Source organism: Herpailurus yagouaroundi, unplaced genomic scaffold (genome assembly GCF_014898765.1).
Source record: "Herpailurus yagouaroundi ecotype Mexico unplaced genomic scaffold, PumYag 159, whole genome shotgun sequence".
Taxonomy (NCBI): domain Eukaryota; kingdom Metazoa; phylum Chordata; class Mammalia; order Carnivora; family Felidae; genus Herpailurus; species Herpailurus yagouaroundi.
The window spans coordinates 38174048-38193403 of record NW_024412400.1 but is presented as its reverse complement, the minus strand read 5'-3'; the positions used below and the strand labels follow the sequence as shown (position 1 = coordinate 38193403).

The following is a 19356-nucleotide window of genomic DNA, read 5'->3' as shown; positions in this document are numbered from 1 at the left end:
GATGTAGTGGGGCAGCTACAAACTTCAGTGGAGAGGCCTGCATGCCCTAAGGCCAGGGTGGCCTTATGTCCTCATTTGTCCTGGGAAGTTCCAATATATACCTGTCATTTAGGACATCTCACACGATTTACCATTTGTCCTGGATCTTTCATTGTTTTAAAAGAAATATTACTACTAATAGTTGTTTTAAAATCATCCAGGATGCGTGTGGTAGAGCTCTTTGAATTTGCATCTTCTGCTGTGGTCTTGTCTAAAAGTGTATCATGCACATGGGGCGCCTGGGTGGCTCAGTCATTTAAGCATCCGACTCTTGGTTGGCACAGATCACGAGCTCACAGTTCATGGGATCGAGCCCTGCATGGGGCTCTGTGCTGACAGCGTGGAGCTTGCCTGGGATTCTCTCTCTCCCTTTCTCTCTGTCCGTCCGTGCTGATGGCACAGAGCTTGCTTGGGATTCTCTCTCCCTCTCTCTCTGTCCCTCCCCCACTTGTGCTTGCTCTCTCTCTCTCTCTGTCTCTCTCAAAATAAATAATCATTTAAAAAAAAAATGTGTCATGCACATAGTGCCCAGTGTTCTGTCGTCAACACCTGGTTAAACGTGAAAGACAACTGTGTCTTTGCCCAACACAACTAACACCTTCCAAGGACAGCATTTAAGATGCACCCTAATCACATGAGGTAGCTCTGGCATTAGCCACGAGGTTCAGCTACTCCTTCCTGTCTTTGTGGGAGAGGGGACAAGTATTTGATGCTGCTGTTCCCGTCAGCCCGTGATACCAGGGCTGTGGTTTGTGCCCTGGCCAGGGAGACACCGGAAGTTACCAGGCTACCAGTTGGCTGATTCAGTAGACAACAAGGGAAGTATAGGCTTGTTGTACAAGAAATACATGCTGGGAAATGGAAGCTGAGCTGTCTTGCTGTGGAGTAGTCTGACTGCTCTTGCTACGGTGGTTTTGTTATTTACTGCTTGGTGTAAATTTATAGCTCTTTGTTGTATAAATATTCATTGTATGGTAGTGCTTTTTAAAATTTTATTGTTTGGTGATGCTTTTTTATTTTGTAGTAAACCCTTTCAGGAACGAACAGCTCAAGAGCACATGTTTAATGAAAATGAAATAGTGAATTTCTAGTTTTCAAGAAAGTTGGCGATGCTCAAAAGATTTGTCATCACTTACATCCATGGTAGAGTCCTCGTGACATCAGCCACAGGAAAACTAGAAGATGTACATCTGTGGAAGGGAACACAGTATTGCCCCCTTATCTGCAGTTTTGCTTTCCACGGCTTCAGCTACCCACAGTCAGTGGCCCAGAAACGGTAGCAACCTAACGCTGTGTCATAGTGCTCGCATCACTCACTGCATTTCATCTCTCATGTAGGCTTTTTATCATTGCATATCATCATAGGAAGAAAATGGGTGAATGCAATACAATAAGATATTTTGAGAGAGAAAGACCACATTCACATAACTCGTATTGCAGTATATTGTTACAGTGGTTCTATTTTCTTATTAGTGTTTGTTGTTAATCTCTTAGTGTGCCTAATTTGTACATTAAACTTTATCATAGGGTTTTATGTAGAAGAAAAAACATCATATATATCAGCTTCTGTACTATCTGAGGTTTCAGGCATCCACTGGGGGTCTTGGAACATATTCCCCATGGACAAGGGGAGTTACTGTACTCTACATTTAAACTTTATCTCCTCCCCCAACCAAAACCTAAACCACAACTCTTTGCTTAATTGCTTGTCTCCCCATCCTGGCTGTAACTACCTCAGGGTTCCCATTGCTCTGGATTCTGCTTTGTTTTTCCTTCAAGTGTTTCCCATCTGTGTTCTCTTGGCAGGCTTGAGTTCAGTAAACTTCACAGTGCTAAATGGGCCCACCGCAGCCCTGATCTCCCCTCTGACATTTTCTTCCTCACCCTTGGGCAGCATTTGCAAAAGAGGCATAATCTGAAGCCCAGCCTCTTGTTCATTTCAGAGCCATGTCCTCAGCTAAAAGATCCTATTTCTTTTCTCAGCTCAAGAAGTACTCATGGCTGCTGATCACCTTCTTACCCCAACTGACCAGCTGCAGATAAAGGAGTCAAAGGATCATGGTAGTGGTGGTGGAGGTACTGGTTACACTTTTAAAGGGGCCATTGAAATTGCAGATGTACCTCAGTGATGCTGTATTTACCACTTGTGCTGTTACTCCAAATTGCCTATTGCCACCCTGCTATTCACACAGCCTGAGACCGTCCGCTCCTTTGGTGGCTGTATTACAGTGTTAATTCATATAGAGCTTATATGCAGCAAAAACAACAAGGATGTCTCCATAGTCACCTGTCACAGCACTGCTGGGTAAGGACAACAGGTGACTGTCACTATCCATTCATTAATCAGGGTTATTAACACAAAGTGCAAAGCTATAACAAACAGCCCCCCAAATCTCAGTGGCCTAAGCCAACAAATGTTTAATTTCTTAGTCCAGTGCAGCTGGATGGCCGTCCTGGGCAGTTCTCCTTTGAGCATTAACTCCTCTGTGGCTCTGCTGTCTCTTAGAACCTTCCTGTTTCCTCTGTTGAATTCCCTCCTTAGAGCAAAAAGAGAACTCTAGAAGGATTGCACCAGACATTCAATGGCTGGGCCTAGAGGTGGGGACATCACTTCTACCTACATGCCATTGACCAAGACCCAGTCAGCGGCTCCAACCTAACTGCAGTAGAGGCTGGGAAATGCTGACTTCCTCTGTGCCCACATGGAGGAAACAAGATTGGTGAGCATCTCTTCAGTCTCTGCCATAGGCCATGGAAAACACAGTTGGGTAGAAGTCAGATCTGGGCTTTGCCACTGATTCACTGGGTGGTTTTTAAGTAAGTCACCATAACCACTCTGAGCTGTTTGTAACCTCTCACGGGGGCCCTAGTGCTGCCTACCTTGTACCTGTGAGTTTGCATTATTATATACATGTATGTGCTAGTAATAGGGGTTGTGACTTGCAAAGTTTTTTTTAATTAAGATTATAAGGATCCCAGTTATTTATTCAATAACTACTTTTTGAACGCCTCTGATAGCCAGGCATTGGACTAGCCACCAACAAGCTCTGATCCCTGGATCTTACATTCTGATGGAGAAACATACGATAAATAATCTATAAAGAAATAACATGGCTAGGTGAGCTACATGATCTAAAGCAACTGAAGGGCTCAGCGTAGACCTCTCTGGAAAGGTAACACTTGAGCTGAGACCTAAAGGATGATGCAGATAATGAGTATCAGGGAGGAGAGTGTGCCAAGCAGAGAGACCAACCTGTGCAAAGACTCTGAGGTGGAAAACTAGTTTGGAGGGTTCCTTGAACTGCCAAACTGTTGTATGAGACGGAAAGATTAGGTCAGAGAGAGATAGTTAGGGGCAACCTCTCTGTGTCTCTGTTTCTTCACCTGTAACCTCCAAAATGGGCTAGTAATGTTAACTTCATAGGGTTGCTTTAAAGATTAAATGAAATAATGTGTCAAGTCCTTAGGAAAGTATCTGGCATGTGATATACGCTAAGCGTGTGGCCATAGATGGTGAGTGAGGATTTTATTCCAAGCACAGTGGGAAAGTTTTAGTTTACAGCAGAGGAGTGTATAACCTAATGTCCACTAGTGCTGGTAGTCTGGGCTTGAGTTGGGGGTTTCCTTCCTTCTTCCAGACATGAGAGTATAAAGGGTTTTTTTGTGTGGGTGTGAAATTACTAATCCTCCCCCACCAAATGTTCAAAACATCACCTTATTTCCATTAATCCCTCTTCAAATATTTAAATATATATACAGGCTATTTAAATATACACAGAATATACATGAATACGAAAAATCTTAAAAAAAATTTTTTTTAATGTTTATTCACTTTTGAGAGCGAGAGAGTGAGCTGGTGAGGGGTAGAGAGAGGGAGACACAGAATCTGAAGCAGGCACTAGGCTCTGAGCTGTCAGCACAGAGTCCAATGTGGGGCTCGAACTCACGAACCGCAAGATCATGATTTGAGCTGAAGTTGGATACCTAACTGACTGAGCCACCCAGGTACCCCCGTGAATAAGATTTTTTAAGATTCTGATTTATACCCCTCTTGAATATAGCCAAATACTTGTGCATAGTTTGCACATAAGTTTCTTTGAATTACATTTAGGGGTGTATGTGAGATGACACTGAGCTGCTGTGCCTCTTGAACTTTGTGTAAATAAAAATGTGGCCTTGTATTTAGAGCATGCTTCCCAAAGGTCTGTTTTTGGAAGAGGAAAATCTCAGAAGATTAAAACGATGGCTTTAAAAAAAAAAATCAGACATGCTTCAGAAACAGATTTTTGCTCACATTAGTAAATAAAGTGTTAGAAGAAAAGCTACAGATACAAAAGAGTTACCATTTCTACAGAAATCTACTCCTTACAAAAGAAGCTGCCCTCATATTTGCGTTTTGCTCATAGTATCCTGAAAATGCAGACCATCAGCTTAAAATATAGTTCCCCTGTTCATTCTCGGGAAGCAGCTCTGGCATGAGCATCAGGAGACTTGGCACATTTGCCTGTGACAGTAAGGACATCCCAGGGGCTGCAGGGTGAGCTGAGGTCATTGTCGCAGCACAAGGCTGTGGCCCACACAGGACTCAGCTGTTGACAGGGAAAAACATGAATATACAATTGTTTTTCTACAGGCAGATAATGAATCCCCTGGTCAATATAATCTCACAAAACAGCAGCTTTGTCTCCATCACCACCAAAAAAGCATCTTAATGGAGTTTCTGCATTAAGTGTTAGCATTACAGGAGATTTGAAATATAAGGTTTCCCAAAAGATATGCATCTTCTTTTTTTTTGTAAAGAATGACCTAGAAAGGAAAGCAGCCTTCTGGAACTCTGCTGCTTGCTGCTGGTGGGGGTAGGAGATGTTAGGACATAAGAGGCGGAGCCGCCAAGCAGGTGCCTTGTCCAGGTTTGTGCAAAGAAGCTGGTGTTCCATTTAGCACCTGATGGATTTATTCATTTAGCAAATCTTCATGATGCCCCTCCGCTCGGGCCATGCGCTGCGCTGTCTAGAGGCTGGGATGCAGCAGTGACCAAGGCAGGAGGGAGTCTTGCCTCCTTGAGCTCCATCTTCCAGGGAAAACAGACAGTGAAGGAGTAGGTGGGTTGAGCCACCCCATGCTCAGGCACCTGAAGGGCAGGCTGCTAACTGGGCAGAGCCCATCTTGGGAGGAAGAGCTGGGAGTCTGGGAGTGCGTACCTTCAAGAAGAGGAGACCTCGAAATGAGACCCTCAGCATGGGCGAGAGAAGGGCAGATGTGAGAAAGTATTCTAGGCCGAAGGAATAGTTTGTGAAGGGTGTCTGTGTTTTTGTTTTTATTTCTCCCCTTTGTCTTCTTCCTCACCCAGAAAACTCAAGGATGCCCAGGCTGGAGAATGATATGTACAGCATTATCCCATTTTCATTAATTTTTAAAACAGACACAAAACAACTGTGTATTTTGCATGGATACATATACATTTAAATAAAAGTATTTTGGTTTATTTTTTAAAGTTTACTGATTTATTTTGACAGGGAGCAAAAGTGGGGGAGGGGCAGAGAGAGAGGGAGAGAGAGAGAATCCCAAGCAGGTTCCCTGCTGTTAGCACAGAGCCCAACATAGGCTCTGTCTCTTGAACCATGAGATCATGACCTGAATGAACCAAAATCAAGAGTCAGGCACTTAACCAATTGAACCACCCAGGTGCCCCTACATAAAAGTACTTTGAGGTATGTTTTAAAAATACTTATTTTTTGAGAGAGAGAGAGAGAGAGAGAGAGAGAGAGCGCACGAACATGAACAGGGGAAGGGGAGAGAGACAGGAGGACACAGGATCTGAAGCAGGCTCTTCACTGATGAACCTGTGAGATCATGACCTGAGCCGAAGTCAGCCGCTCAACCGACTGAGCCACCCAGGCACCCCTGATAGTAATTTGAATGGCACAGAAAGAAACCCACTAAATTTGTGACAGTGGTTGCTTCTGAGAAAGGAGGGGGAGATAAGGCCTGGGATGGGGATGACAAACCTCATTTTATCTGAAAACAAATTTTTAAAAAAAATTTTTAGTGTTTTGTTCATTTTCTGAGGGAGAGAGAGAGAGGGAGACACGGAATCCAAAGCAGGCTCCACGGCCCGGAGCCCGATATGGGGCTCAAACTCATGAACCATGAGATCATGACTTGAGCTGTAGTCAGACATTTGACTGAGCCACCCAGGCGCCCCATTTATCTCAAAAATTTTAAGGAGACTTTAAAAATGTGTTGACAGGGGGTGCCTGGGTGGCTCAATTTGTTAAGCGTCCAATTCTTAATTTCTGCTCAGGTCATGATCTCGGGGTCATGAGATTGAGCCCCACATAGGGCTCTGCACTGGGTGTGGAGCCTGCTTAAGATTCTCTTCCTCTCCTCCTCTGCCCCTCACCCATTTGCACATGTGCTCTCTCTCTCTCTCTCTCTCTCTCAAAAAAGCTGGCAAAATGTTAACAATAATTAATTCTGGATGGCTGGTACCCAGGTGTTTGTTGTATTACTCTACGTATGTATCTCTATATATATTCTTAACAAAAATCAGGAGTACAGACTATAGTGGTGGGGTCATCTTTGGAGAATATGCTTTACAAAGTCCTTTGGAATGACCATCTAGGAACTCTTAGCAAAGTTCACATCACAAGGCATCAGATAATCTTGGATTACTCTCATAAAATGAAGACCAGCTGTTGTGGTGAGAGAGTTTGCGGCAGTATGCGTCTCCCTCACAATAGATTGCTCTTTGGCCTTCAATGCAAGATGGCATTTGTTTCTGGTTATGGTAGACCTCAACTGATACAGCCCTCTGCATCCTTCCTTTAAAGAGTTTTTGCCAGGGTTTGTTATTGGGATCAAGATGTGTTCAAAATTTCAGTGATGTAACCTTGTTTCTACTGCTGACCATATGCTGACTTATCCCGCTGGAAATGAGTATCCAGCTTGACCACAGAAAGGAATCAACAGAACTTTCTCAGTGTCAAAGAACTGGGAACTTACCAGTGAAACAAGACTCTGCCCTCTTTTGCCCCCTGTTTGCTCATCTTGTTGCAGAAAGACCCTGGGACAATCTTCTTCATTTCTTATAAATTTTAGCCCCTGGCTCACTGTCCCTGTCTTCAACACTTTTCCTGGTTGTAATTTATAGTAATTTCAGTATCTACATGGAGGATCCTGTTGGGTCTTACAGCTTCTGTCCTCCAATGCACTTACCCTCCATTGTTCCTCTGGCACCCACTTCCATTATCCTCATCTCCACCACAATCTATGTTGTAACTGTCCTCACCTCATTGATTTATGATTTCTGTCCTTACCCAGCTTAGATTCCATGGGCCATCATTATGGTCACTCCTCTGCCTACGTTCTCAACTCTATGGACCCTCTCTTCCTCCACAGTCCTTGCTTGGCACACCGCACCCCACTCTTCCAGCCTCCCAACCCTGCTGCTTAAATCCAACTCTCCACCTGCCCTGCACCTCTACCCAGGGGGCTGTGTTTAGCTGGGGAAAAACACAACTATGAAGAGGGGACTCACTTTTTTTTTTTTTAGGTTTTTGTTTATTTAAAAAAAATTTTTAATTGTTTATTTAAAAAAATTTTTTTAATGTTTATTTCTGAGACAGAGAGAGACAGAGCAAGAGTGGGGGAGGGGCAGAGAGAGAGGGAGACACAGAATCTGAAGCAGGCTCCCAGCTCTGAGCTGTCAGCACAGAGCCCGACGTGGGGCCCGAACTCACAAACCGTGAGATCACGACCTGAACTGACGTCAGTTGCTCAACCGACTGAGCCACCCAGGCTCCCCAATGTTTGTTTATTTTTGAGAGAGAGAGAGTGTGAGCAGGGGCAGCGAGAGAGACACACACAGAATCCGAAGCACAGGTCTCACTTCTAATTTATTTAACTCAAATGGGCCCTCAGCACTCCTGACACTCCTGCTGCCCTTCCTTGATCCACTTAAACACCTTCTCCCCTGTTCTCAGACTCCCAGTAGTTCTTCTCACAGCCACGTTTGCTGCTGATGACCTTGTTTTCTATTTCACGGAAGAAAAATTTCATCTGCTCCCACAGCCTCACCTATAACCCCACCTGCACCTGCCTCCCTTCTTCTTACTAGGCAGAAAGGTGCATCTAGGGCCACCGCCCCAATCTGTGCCTTAGAGCAAATCCTCCCTTGCCTACCCAAGGACAATTCCCCAGCAACTGTCCCTCTCTCCTACTCTGCTCAGTTTTGCCCTCTCTGTGGAGTTATTCCCATTGGCATGCAGATGAGACTTAACATAGCCCATTGTAACTCTCCTGCCTTGACCCCACACCCCCTTCCAGGTACCCACATATTACTCTGATCATCTTTCCAGCAAAGTTCCTTGAAAGGCTTGTCCCTATTTATTTTCACCAATTCTTCTCACCCATTTTCTCTTGATCTTCTCTTATCAGGCTTTATCCCTGGTGCTCCACCAAAATAGCTTTGTCAGGGGCGCCTGGGTGGCGCAGTCGGTTAAGCGTCCGACTTCAGCCAGGTCACGATCTCGCAGTCCGTGAGTTCGAGCCCCGCGTCAGGCTCTGGGCTGATGGCTCAGAGCCTGGAGCCTGTTTCCGATTCTGTGTCTCCCTCTCTCTCTGCCCCTCCCCCCTTCATGCTCTGTCTCTCTCTGTCCCAAAAATAAATAAACATTGAAAAAAAAAAATAGCTTTGTCAGAGTTACAGTGACCTCTAGTTGCTAAACCCAGTGACCATTTCTCAGTCCTCATCCTCTTTGACTCAGCAGCCGCACCTGACTTGGCTGGCTAGTTCTTTCTTCTTGAACACACTCTTTTCACTTGATTTCTGGGTACCACACCCTTCTGACTGGTTCCTAACTCAGTCTCTATCTCGGTTTGACCTTATCTGGAAGTCGTGATGACATCAGAGTGCTCCAAGGGTCAATCCTTCCACCTCTTCCCTTCTTTTATATCTATACTCTGTGGGTGGAAGAGACTCATAGCTTTGAATTATCATCCACACAGTTTATCTACACATTTACACATACAGTCACTCTTCATTCAAGGACAATCCACATTCAATTAATCTACTTCAGAAATGGTTTTCTTGACCAAAAAATTTTCAGTGATTGATAGATTGCTTATATTTAAGGTTACAGATGTGGCATCATATTTTTCTAATTTTCTGATGATAGGCTAGAGATTGTCTGCAAAAAAAGATCAACACAACAATAACATCAACAAAAGCCCAGAGAAATACTACGAGAGATATCTCAGAATGTGTCAAAATTAAATTGCATTTTCTGTTATCAGCTTCATAGCCTGTGGCTTTGGAGCTTCTAATACTCACCCTTTTAAGATAAGCTCCTAGCAATTAGAATACAGCCATGACAAAGCCAAAATATTCTCTTGAGACTACTGCACTCCAGTTTTTAACCATGGGGTGTGTATGTGTTTGATACAAAAGGCAAATAGCACTGAAACACTTCATCTTATCACAGAAAAATGAATTTATGACATTGAACTCACCAACATGGAAAGCTGTATTTATCTTAAAGCATCTATTGACCCTTGAGTATGAGATAATTATTTAAGATGCATAGAAACCAACCACTGTTGGTGGTTGTGGGTTTGTTTTGTCTCTTAAATCACTGACTTTTGTCATCTGTAAGATTTTACAGAATGAAATTCTTAGGCCATTCAGTGGGGGATCTCATCTAGTTGAAAAGGTAAAACAAATCTGATTGAGACTTTATGATCAAATACCTGAATGAATAAGTTAAAAGATGGTGTGAACTAGAAAAGAAATGGGGATTTTGTTAGGATCCTGCCAAATGTAGGGTGTCTGGATGGCTCAGTTAAGCATTTGACTCTTGATTTCAGCTCAGATCATGATCTCACAGTTTGTGAGATCGTGCCCTGTGTTGACCTCTGCACCGACAGTGCGGAGCCTGCTTGGGATTCTCTCTCTCTCCTTCCCTCTCTGTCCCTCCTCTGATCGTTTGTGCACAAGTGCCTGCTCTCTCTCACTCAAAATAAGTAAATAAACTTTTTTTAAAAATCCTGCCAAATGCTTTTGTAGCCATTTTTTTCTGTCCAGGAAACAAGAAGGGAAGCATCATAAAAATTATATGGAAGAAATTATGGTGAAGAAAGTCTTATGAGAAGTGAAAACTCCTATTTTTTATTAGTACATTGTGTTTCAAGGTTGCCTAGTGTATAAAGTTTTCATGTGGAAAACAAAAACTCAGTGACTTGAGAAGAGATGATTCGTTAATTACTCAGTGTAATCAGTGTAAGTAGTTGATCTAGATTTTTCAGGACCCAAACTGAATTATGTATAAGTTAAATATATGATTGCCAAATAATCCCTTCAGTTGGATCTTCATAGAGAGATTCTACATATAGAGATTATCCTGTTGGATTATTTGTGAAAAATGATATTTTGTAAGTTTCTTTGCCAAGCAATACCTCTGGGTGCCATGGTGTTTTACAATATGCAAATGTGTGCTAAGGTCCAATCAGGACTGATATTCTTTGTAAGCAATGACTTACCAATTAATAAGACTGGCCCAATATTTTGCAACTTTGTTGAGATAAACTCCCTAGGCATAAGATTGTGTACCCTAATGAATTGTGGGATTTTCCAAAAGAGAGTAAATACTTATATTTTACTAGGAATTCGTTATGGTAGAAAACCTTTGCTGAGTTCACATTTGAGGGAAGAAAAGCATCATCTTGAGTATTATACTTTCATCTGCTCACTTTAGTAATTGGCTAGACGTGAAGGCCTCAGATATTGTTTTCATGACATGGTTTTCCAATTGGTCTTTTTCTTTACAGGTTCCCGAGGGAAAAGTAGTAGTTCTTAATTTCCGATTCATAGATCTTGAGAGTGATAACCTGTGCCGCTATGACTTTGTGGATGTGTACAACGGTCACGCCAATGGCCAGCGTATTGGGCGCTTCTGTGGCACATTCCGGCCTGGAGCCCTTGTGTCCAGTGGTAACAAGATGATGGTGCAGATGATTTCTGATGCCAACACAGCTGGGAATGGCTTCATGGCTATGTTCTCTGCTGCCGAACCAAATGAAAGAGGTATCGTTTCCACATAATGCTAATAACAGCAATAATGATGGCTCACAGTTACTGGATGCTTACTGTGTGTTAGGCTGTGTTCTGGGCACCTTAAATGTGTTCACTCCTTTAATCTAAAATTTAAGACCAGTTCTTCTCAAAAATAGCTGGTAAATGCCACTAAACCACTAGGAAACCATTCAAAAAATCTCTTTTTCTTAAAGCCCATGTGATTCTTATTAAAATTCAAATACAGAAACTTATGGAGTAAAAATGGAAAGCTTACATACGTATATACACATACAGATAAAGATACGTACCCCTTCACTCCTCTATAGTCCCCTCTTAGAGCCATGGTGGTGGTCCCATACCTTTGTATATGCACTTATACATATGTACTTCTGCAATAGCTTCTTAAAAATGTAAGTGGGGCCATACATTCATAGTGTTTCACAGCTTTTTTTTTCTTTCACTGAGAACTATGTGTGGGGGAATTTTCACGTCAGTACATATGAGCACCCAAGGGTAGAAACCTCTACCCTTAAAAGATCATTGTAGTGGGGCGCCTGCGTGGCTCAGTCAGTTAAGGGTCTGACATTGGCTCAGGTCATAAATTCATGGTTCATGAGTTTAAGCCCACATCAGGCCCTCTGCTGTTGGCACAGAGCCCACTTCAGATCCTCTGTCCCCCTCTCTCTCTGCCCCTCCCCTGCTCACGCTCGCTCTCTCTCTCAAAAATAAGTAAATATTTGTATATGTATAAAAAAATGTAACTGCAGTGGGCAAGATTTGTTAAATTTGGAGCCTTTAGCTTGAAGTCATTCCCTAATCTGTTCTTGCTTTGAGCTATCATGCAACATTACTGGTCTGAGAGGTCAGAGGACAGAATCTGGGGCTGACAGAGCAGCCAGAATGTTTGGAAGGAAATCATGGCTGGAAGCTACAGAGGAATTGAGGCACAAAGTATACATATAAAATCTACCTAAATCTTTGGCTTGCAGCCAAACTCTACATGTGCAGAGGAGAGTCCAGTTGGCCTGGCACAATAGCATCAGCTGAAACATGAAGGTGAACAGAGATTACAGCTGTTGCCTGCTGCCAGGGAGACCGACTTTGAGCTTGAGTCTAGGCAAGTGAAATTCCTGCTAGAACAAAAGTCATTTTTCACACAAACACAACAGAATCTAGAATCTCTAATATCTAATATCTCATAATATCCAGTATCTAGTCATCTGATAAAACCAGAAAAGTGTGTCTAGAGTCCAGTAAAAAGCAGTCAGTAAAAACCAATCCTAAGATAACTGAGATGTTACAGTTGGCAGACAAGCACTTTAAAGTAGCTATTATAAATATGTCTAAGGACATAAAATCTAAGGACTTAAAGGGAAATACATGTGTAATAAGTAAACAGACTGAAAATTTCAGAAGAGAAGCTAAACTATAAAAAAGAATAAAAGTAATTCTAGAACTGCAAGATAAGAGTCTGAAATTTAAAAATTTACCTGGTGGGCTCATGAGCAGATTGGGGATGGTACAAGAGTCAGTGGATTTGAATAGAAATGACCTAGTCTGAAGAACCAGGAGAAAAAAAGATTAAAGGTAAAAAGCCTCAGAGACCATTGAGGCAATATCAAGTGGTCTAATGTGTAATTTGTGTCCCAGAAGACAGTGATAATAGTGCAGGAAAAATGTCTGAAGAAATAATGGTTTGAAGCTACCCAGATTTAGTGAAGAACATTAATTTATAGGGCCAAGAAGATCAACAAACCCCAAACAGGACAAAAAAAAAAAAAAAAAAGAAAAAAAAAAAAAGCCATACTGAGGAACATTAAAATTATAGAAATCTAAGTAAAAAGAGAAATTTTCATGGCACCTGGGTGGCTCAGTCAGTTAAGCATCCGACTTGATCTTGCATTTGAGCCCCATGATAGGCTCTGTGCTGACAGCTCATAGCCTGGAGCCTACCTCGGATTCTGTGTCTCCCTCTCTCTCTGCCCCTCCCTCTATCACACTCCGTCTCTCTCAGGGAAAAATAAAAAATAAAAAAAATAAAAGATTTAAATGCTGCAACCTCTAGGGGAAAATTTTTAGTAGTTTCTTCTGAAGTTGAACATCTACATCTACATCTACTCTTGGACTAGGAATTGCTCTCCTGGGTATTTGTGCGAGCAAAATGAAAACGCATGTCCACAAAGAGATTTCTACAAAAATGTTCACAAAAGGTCCATTCACAATAGCCCAAACTGGAAACACCCAAATGAATATCAGCGGAGAAGAGGTAAACAAACTGAGGTATTTCCATATGCTGGAATATTACTCAGCGGAGTGAAGAAACAAACTGCCAACTCACACAGCAACATGAATGCCTCTCCGTATAAGCAGGGGAAGCCAGACCAGAAGAATACACAATACACTATGCCTTTTATATGAAGGTCCAGAGTAAAACTATGGTGGAATTTTTCAGATAAGTGGTGTGGAGAGGCAGCAGACTGACTGGGGAGGGATACAGAAGTTTGGTAGGAAATAGATTCTATATCATCCTAGTAGTTTGGCTTTCAGGGGCAGATCAATTTTTCAAATTAGTACAGCTAAGATTTATGCATTTCATTGTACATGAATTTATCTCCCTGAAATCTGTCAATCATCATCATCATCATCATCATCATCAGGTGGTGGGGATTGCACATTAGTATTAATAAAAAGAATAGTAGAATGATAATAATTGTTGAAATTGGGTGATGGATACATAGAAGCTCATTATATTATTCTGTTTACTTTGTTTATGCTTGAAATTTTCCATGAGTAAAAGTTTTATAAATTATCCAACCTCAATTTTTATAACACATTTTCTTAGAGATGCCTTTTAAGAATTATTATCTTCTGTGTCAAAGAAATATTTAAAGTATATTAGTTCCCTTAGTTTGAATTCAGTTTTTCTCTGTTAGTTAAATTCAAGTAAAATTAAATTTAGAACTTGGTGTTAAAATACCTTTCTAAAATTATTTCTCTTGACTTATCAGTCCATGTGCATAAAGATGTCTGAAATGATGTTTCTCAAATATTGTGGTTAGTTTTAGGTGGTTGGATTTGGGGTAATTTTTTACTTTTTGGTGCTTTTCTGTATTGCTGAAAATTTATAAACCCGTATTGTTTTTACAAACAAAAATTATTCTTAAAAATATTAAAGATGTATAGCATATAAAGTTTTCTGGTAGTGGGAGTTTTATATGCCAACTAATTCAAATTTTGTCCATGCACCTGGGTTTTAATCCTATTAATAAATACCTCTGCCTTGAGGGTTCTTAAAATCTGTGTAATTTGTTGAGCCTGCATGATTTCTGAATGAGTTCTTGGCCAAAGATTTTGTCTTTACTTGCCCAAAAAAATGAAAGAAAGAAAAGAAGCGATAGCTCTCACTCTACTCCTATGTTCTCTTGTGCTGATGTGATATGTCAAGTAACAGAGATCATTCAGCATGTGTGTGGAGGGCAGGGAGATGTATGTGGAGACCATTTCTTAAGAAAAAATTTAAGAGCTTCTGTCATTGCCTGTATTTACTGTACTATCACCAATTTTCCAAATTCCCAATTTCCTTATAGTTGCATTGCCATGACCTATATCAGGATATAAACTTGGATTTTTTTTTTCATACTTAATAACTTTAGGGGATCAGTATTGTGGAGGACGCCTTGAAAGACCTTCTGGCTCTTTTAAAACCCCCAACTGGCCTGACCGTGATTACCCTGCAGGAGTCACTTGTGTGTGGCATATTGTAGCCCCAAAGAATCAGGTAAGCTTCCCTGAAAATCTGAAGGAAGCATGCACATGTGAATTGCCTAGATGGTATGAGGGGCCCATCTCTCAAGAGCTTAGCGTGCAGGGTGAGGAAGGCCCTGCTGGGCACAGGTATCTCTTCATAAAAGACCCAGATTAAAATTGCTTTTGCAAAGTCATGTATTTAATTATATAAATTATAGAAATACAATTTTTAAATTTCAATGTAAATAGTAAGCAAATCCCTGTGAGATTGTTTAACCCTGTGGAAAATGTTATAAGCAGCAGTGACTAAATACGGGAGGGTTAGAATCCCCAAGTACATGTACACGTTTCAGGTTGCCATTTGTTCACATAGCTAAATGCACCTGACAGCTTCACCGGGACAAAGCCAATGCAAGCACACCACATCTTCCCCTCAGAGAACAAGTCTGAAAGCTAATCTGCTCTGTGGATTATTTTTGGTTGTTGTTTAACATAAAATTTGTTCAGGTTCCCCACAAATAACTTTATGCAATCCTCTAAAACAATCAAGAGAGAAGGTCTTAGTTTTCCAGTGCTTATTAGTTTGTGGTTATATGAAATTTTATCTTTTCTGGGAACCACTTTTAGATATTAATTACAGGAGAAAACTTAGCATGGGAATAGACCAAGTCTACTTTGTGGATGTTGGAAAACAAAGAATTATTATTGTTACAAACAATACAGACTTTAATCACACACTAGATGGTGATCATTATGATACTGTTAAAAAAAACTTTTCTAAACTGATCTTTTGAAGGGCGCCTGGGTGGCTCAGTTGGTTAAGGGTCCTACTTTGGCTCAGGTCACGATCTCATGGTTTGTGGGTTTGAGCCCCATGTTGGGCTCTGTGCTGACAGCTCAGAGCCCGGAGCCTGTTTTGGATCCTGTGTCTCCCTCTCTCTCTGCTCCTCCGCCCCCCTTTCTCTCTCTCCCTCTCTCTCTTTCAAAAATAAATAATAAAACATTAAAAAAATAAAAAATAAACTGATCTTTTGTATCACTTACACAGATACTATTTGCCATATATTCATTTTTTAATGTTAAATTATTCAGGCAAACGTACCATCCAGATTGGTGATTTGAACTCACACACACACTTTGATCATAATCCCCAAACCCAGTTTTATTTTTAAGAATAAAAATCTGGTCATTTACTTATTGATGAAAGATTTATAAACTTATTTAACTTTTTATAGCTTAAAGTAACATTTAAAAATCACATTTCTCAACATTTAAGCAGTATGTAATTCTTGAGATGGTTTTGGTCACTTTTCTTTCTGTGACATTTGTAAATATATTTGTTTAAATAATTTCAACTTAATTATACTTGCAGATTACAATTCAGCATATTTTTTCTATTATTCATCTCTATTTAAATTTAAGCTTGGGTTTCATTTTATTAATGTGATTTTTTACTTTAGCCAATTGAGTTTTTAATCATTGTTGTAATGTCTGAAATCACTGGAAGCGCTGTCAGAGAAGAATAAACTGGGAAAATTAAATCCTGAGTAATTTCTGTGCCAATCTCTGGGCATTTTCTTCCAATAAAGACTTAACCTTCATTTTTTATCATAGTTTTCCCCTCTATTCTCCTACTTATTTACTTATTTTTTAATCTTCTCTCTAAAAGCTGTTATATGACTAAGTAGAGAAAGGTCAGCCAATTTTTTAATAATCTGGAAAACATTTTATTACCAACTGGTGAGAAGTTATTGGACCCAGAGAGGAAGTATTTTAATACGATTTAAAGCACTGCTAAATATGAATAAGCTATTATTCACCCTTAACTGGTGCTGACTTTTTAAAGGTGGGTAAATATGTAGATATGTGACAATTATGTTCAAAGCCAAAATTTATCTTTGATCCCTCCGTGATGCTGTTGCTATTATCATATTCATCTAGGTTACTGTGTGTGAGTCTTCTTTAGCTAATATCTAGGGCCTGTCCTAACAGGAATTAATGCCCATTATCTTCCCGAAGCAGCAGGGAGGGTTACCTGCCCACCTGCTGCCCAGCAAAAGTGGAGATCAGCTGTCTGGGTGCCGTGGGTATTTATGAACCCAGTGAGATTTCCTTTGATTCACATGTTGGAGGTGCTCTGGAAAAATCTGCTTGTGAGGGGAATGATTGCCTGTTAAATCAAAACTTCCTATTGACTTGAATAACTTGGACACTATTATTGGTACTTATGCAAAAAAAGTTAAGAAATACTTAAGAAGTCTAACACTGACTTGGTATATGAGTGCTTTTATGCAACCTCTTCAAAAATCAACCACATCACCAAGTAGGCTGTGCTCAACTCAGTAGGCACACTTTTCAGACATACTTCAAGAAGACATCACAGTCAGTCCCCACTTCCTGAATCTCTGGTCCTAAAGAATTTGACTCCTTTGCATGTGATAGGAATGTTGTTCTCTTTCCCTTGAAAGGGGAACAACTCCATCCACCACCCAAATGCATACACTTAACACCACACCCCAGCATACACTAACACAGGGGAACATCTCCGAGAAGAATGAAGTTGGCATAGGCTCTGCTTCCCACTGTAACACATATCCAGTTATGGTCTTAATGTAGGTTGCTAGGGTTGTGTGGTGTTCCCATACTTTTGTAGCTGTAGGTGAACAGGTCTCTTAAATTTAAGATCTTAACTAGGGTTGAGATGACCTTTTGGAATGATTAAAAATTAAAGGAAAGTAATACCACAGTTTTGTGAACTACAGAAGAAATATGAAAACCATAAGAAATGAATAATTCAAACAGAAGGAATATTTTCTTGACAAAGGAAAATCATGATATCCTACAGGTCTGGGGGGAGGAAGATTTCTGGGTGAGATTATTCCTCAAAGCTATCTTGACATTTCTAATGCTGTGCTTTCTCTAAAGCTTATAGAATTAAAATTTGAGAAGTTTGATGTCGAGCGTGATAACTACTGCCGATACGATTTTGTGGCTGTGTTTAATGGTGGGGAAGTCAACGATGCTAAGAGAATTGGAAAGTATTGTGGTGATAGTCCACCCGCGTAAGTAGCACCTGTTTTATTTCATTAATACTTTAGTAGCTCTAAACTTCTTTCTTATTAAACTGCCCAATTATATTTTATTTTCTGGAAGATTCTATGCTGTTGTTGTTTTGTTCACAAATTCTTGGGTTTGTTCCATGGCAGTAGAGTCCCATACAGCCCCAGCACAAAAAATAGCCAACCCAGGGAGTAAGGAGGCATTAATGAGTGTAGCGAGGCCTCAGCGGCCAAACAGATAACAGATGCAGAGTTGGTGATGCCCCAGAGTCAGATACTAGCCAGGTACCTGGATACATCACTGCCCTGCAAAGGTGAGCTCAAGCATCAGAGTGGAAGGGGGAAATTCTGAGAAAAAAGCAGGGGGCTGCAATTTGGGGATCCAGATACGGAAACCTGGATGCTCATGATGACCCAGGTGGTTTTACCTGATCAGAGACTTGTCCTGGACCTCTTGTGGCTTTGTACCTCTTCCTCACCGTGTCGCTCAAATGTTTGCTGGGTAAGCCTGAAAGGCACTGTGTATTTATCAGCAAACATTTATGGAGCTTAGAGCTCTGCTACTTACTAGCTGTGTGACATTGAGCCAGTTGCTTAATTCCTTTTAGTTCCCTATTCTGTATTGGTGCAACACATGTATTTTGGTGCAAGATATTTCACCCTTTCACATACAATAGTGGAGAAAGCCTCAGTTGAAATTACTATAGCTTAGGGCCTCTGGCTGGCTCAGTCAGTAGAGCTTCCAACTCTTGATCTTGGGATGTAAGTTTGAGCCTCATGTTGGGTGTTGAGATTACTTTAAAAAAAATAAAATCTTAAGGAAAAAAAAGACATTACTACAGTTTGCTGTCAAAGTCACCATTATGTCAATTTTTAAATACCCTTTTCTACTCTGTGGCTTAAACATAATTCGATTATACGCATCACCTGATTTTACATGCATGTCTATGATTCCCCCAGACACATTTAAGTTAAAACAAGGTATTTTTCATTTTAAATTCATTTTTTCAATTAAAACTCATTTATATTGTTTAATAATATTAAGAATTTTTAATACATACAAATTGGCTAAAATTTGAACATTACTATACCCAAACTTGACTCTGCAGCCAAATGTGTTAGAGAAAGGCCCATTTCTCAGCTCTTAGCAAAGGTGTTCCTTCTGTATTTTTTTCCTGTTGCTGCTGTAACAAATTACCACCAACTGAGTGGCTTAAAACAATACATGTATTCTCTTACAGTTCTGGAGGTCAGAAGTCTGAAATCCCTTGCACTGAGCTAAAGTTAAGCTGTCAGCAGGGCTGTTTCCTTCTGGAAGCTCTGAGGGGAGAATCAGTTTCTATGCCTATTTCAGCTTCAAGAAGCTGCTGCATTTCTTGGCTGTGGTTCCTCCTCCGTCTTCAAAGCGCATCACTCCTGTCTCTCCTTCTGTCATCG

General features: G+C 40.8%; 1 protein-coding gene across 1 annotated transcript in view; it reads left to right on the top strand.

Moving 5' to 3' along the window:
- PCOLCE2 (procollagen C-endopeptidase enhancer 2) overlaps positions 1-19356 on the top strand; it is a 62374-nt gene that overhangs the window by 27852 nt on the left and 15166 nt on the right. The window contains exons 3-5 of the mRNA XM_040480394.1: positions 10867-11122; positions 14767-14891; positions 17786-17922. Coding sequence (XP_040336328.1) covers positions 10867-11122; positions 14767-14891; positions 17786-17922 — 518 coding nt within the window. The remainder of the gene's footprint in view (positions 1-10866; positions 11123-14766; positions 14892-17785; positions 17923-19356) is intronic.